At 50.4% G+C, this 2,098-nt stretch overlaps 1 protein-coding gene across 3 annotated transcripts in view; it reads left to right on the top strand.

Annotated features, from left to right (window-relative positions):
- nck1b (NCK adaptor protein 1b) overlaps positions 1 to 2,076 on the top strand; it is a 30,843-nt gene extending 28,767 nt beyond the window's left edge. For 2 of the 3 annotated variants that reach the window (XM_014002162.1, XM_014002163.1), the window contains 2 exons: positions 885 to 1,639; positions 1,740 to 2,066. In XM_014002162.1, coding sequence (XP_013857616.1) covers positions 885 to 1,639; positions 1,740 to 1,940 — 956 coding nt within the window. In that variant the 3' untranslated portion in view covers positions 1,941 to 2,066. Of the gene's footprint in view, positions 1 to 884; positions 1,640 to 1,739 lie in introns of all 3 variants that reach the window. The other variant, XM_014002161.1, reaches the window with a different exon arrangement.
- Positions 2,077 to 2,098: the final 22 nt, after the last annotated feature.

Raw genomic sequence — 2,098 nt, 5'->3', positions numbered from 1 at the left:
CACACACACACACACCTCCACCCTCAGATGTGCTGTTGATGCGTGTTGCTCTATAGTGCAATTAAAAAGGGGAAGAAGAAGAGGCAGAGGTCGGCACGGTGCCAGTTTTCCCTCCACCCCAACTCTAACCCAAAAACCCTAAATGTCTACAAGCAAACATTGGGAGTGGGCACAGGCATCAGTGTTGAGAGTATTTCATCCCACCCCTTGCATACCATAAGTGCCCACCCCCGAGTCCCTATATGTAAATGTCATGAGGATGTTATTAGTGAATGTCTATGGTGTACAGTAAAATTGGGGCACAGGTGGTTATGGCAAACAGAGATGTAAAATTGTTGCTCCTTGTAACGCACCTGCACCCCAAAAGCCCTACATGAGTGGAGTTGAAAATGAAGAGGGTGGAGGTATGCAGTGAGGGATGGGGAGAAAAAAATGACTGGGGGGAGCAAAATGCTCCCACAGGGAGTCARCTCCCCCCACTGACCCCGGTAGGCACCTCCGTTCCCCGAGACCCACCCAGGGTGTGAGGCTCCAATACCTCTTCCGGACAGACCGCCAGGCCTGGGGAGCCCTAGACCACAGCCGAACAGAACCCAGAGGACTGCCAGAAACCAGAACAACAGTCCACTAAATGTTTCAAGGATGTTTTGACAGTAATTTTTCTGTATTTTCTTCTATTGAGACTCATTCAATACAATTAGAAAAATGTGAATATGAAGCTGTGAAGACTTGTTAATAAACTTCTGACACCAGTTTTGTTTACATTTTAAAGCTTTTTGAGCCTTGTATATAATGCCAGCTGCTTTTCAGCTTTTGACTTGTTATTTTAGTGTTTGTCATCAGTGGAGTCCTTAACACCTCTCCTTAATTTTTTCTCTCTATAGGAATTGGGAAGGTGAAGAGCAGAAAGGGAGGGATGAGAGACGCTGCCTCCAACGCAGAAACAGATCTGAGTACAGATAACGGGGAGAGGCTGTATGACCTCAACGCGCCAGCTCTGGTTAAGTTCAGCTACACGGCGGAGCGGGAAGATGAACTGTCCCTGGTGAAGGGCACACAAGTGGTGGTGATGGAGAAGTGCAGCGACGGCTGGTGGCGCGGCAGCTACAATGGACGATCTGGCTGGTTTCCGTCCAACTACGTGACAGAGGATGTGGTTGGGATGGCGGGGGGAGGGGGTATAAGTGGGCTCGGAGACCCAACTGGATCACTGACGGAGACGCTAGCCGCCGTGGTGAACAGCACCGCTAACGGAAACCGAGTGCTGCACACGGTCCAGGCGCTCTATCCGTTCAGCTCTAGCAACGACGAGGAACTGAACTTTGAGAGGGGCGAGGTGATGACGGTCGTGGAGAAGCCTGAGAATGACCCGGAGTGGTGGAAGTGCCGCAAAGCGGACGGACAGCTGGGCTTGGTGCCCAAGAACTACGTCAATGTGTTGGACTCCAGCTCCCATAAATCCACAGCAGGGCTGGCGGGGCCGCCCACGCCCGACTGCGACTACATCTCGCCCTCAGAGAGTGGACGCTTCGCAGGGAAGGAGTGGTACTACGGAAAGGTGACCCGGCACCAGGCAGAGGTGGCCCTCAATCAGAGAGGCACAGAGGGAGACTTCCTCATTCGAGACAGCGAGTCATCGGTGAGTCACGAAGCTCCTGCAGCAGCTTTTCACCTTGTGATCTGCAACTGCAATAACAAGCTGCCACTAACTCTCAAATTTTCTTTCCTTTTTTTAATAGCCAAATGACTTCTCCATCTCCCTGAAGGCACACAGCAAGAACAAGCATTTCAAAGTTCAGCTGAAGGAAAACCTTTACTGCATCGGACAGCGCAAGTTCAACTCTATGGAAGAGCTTGTTGAACACTACAAAAAGGCTCCCATCTTTACCAGTGAGCAGGGAGACAAACTGTACCTGATCAAGGCCCTGGCTGCCTCCTGATCCACCACTCTCTTAAACACACACATACACTTCCACATCAGTGGCTTACATGTATAACATGCCAGAACACACACAGTAACATACTTAACACACCATCATGACTTAAATGGCCACTTTGTGAGCATTCCAAGAGGAAGTTTTTTTTTTTTGGGGGGGGG

This window comes from Austrofundulus limnaeus, unplaced genomic scaffold, assembly GCF_001266775.1.
Source record: "Austrofundulus limnaeus strain Quisiro unplaced genomic scaffold, Austrofundulus_limnaeus-1.0 Scaffold12, whole genome shotgun sequence".
In the NCBI taxonomy this organism is placed as follows: domain Eukaryota; kingdom Metazoa; phylum Chordata; class Actinopteri; order Cyprinodontiformes; family Rivulidae; genus Austrofundulus; species Austrofundulus limnaeus.
Note: the sequence above shows the minus strand (reverse complement) of the source record. Positions and strands in the feature narration are given on the sequence as shown.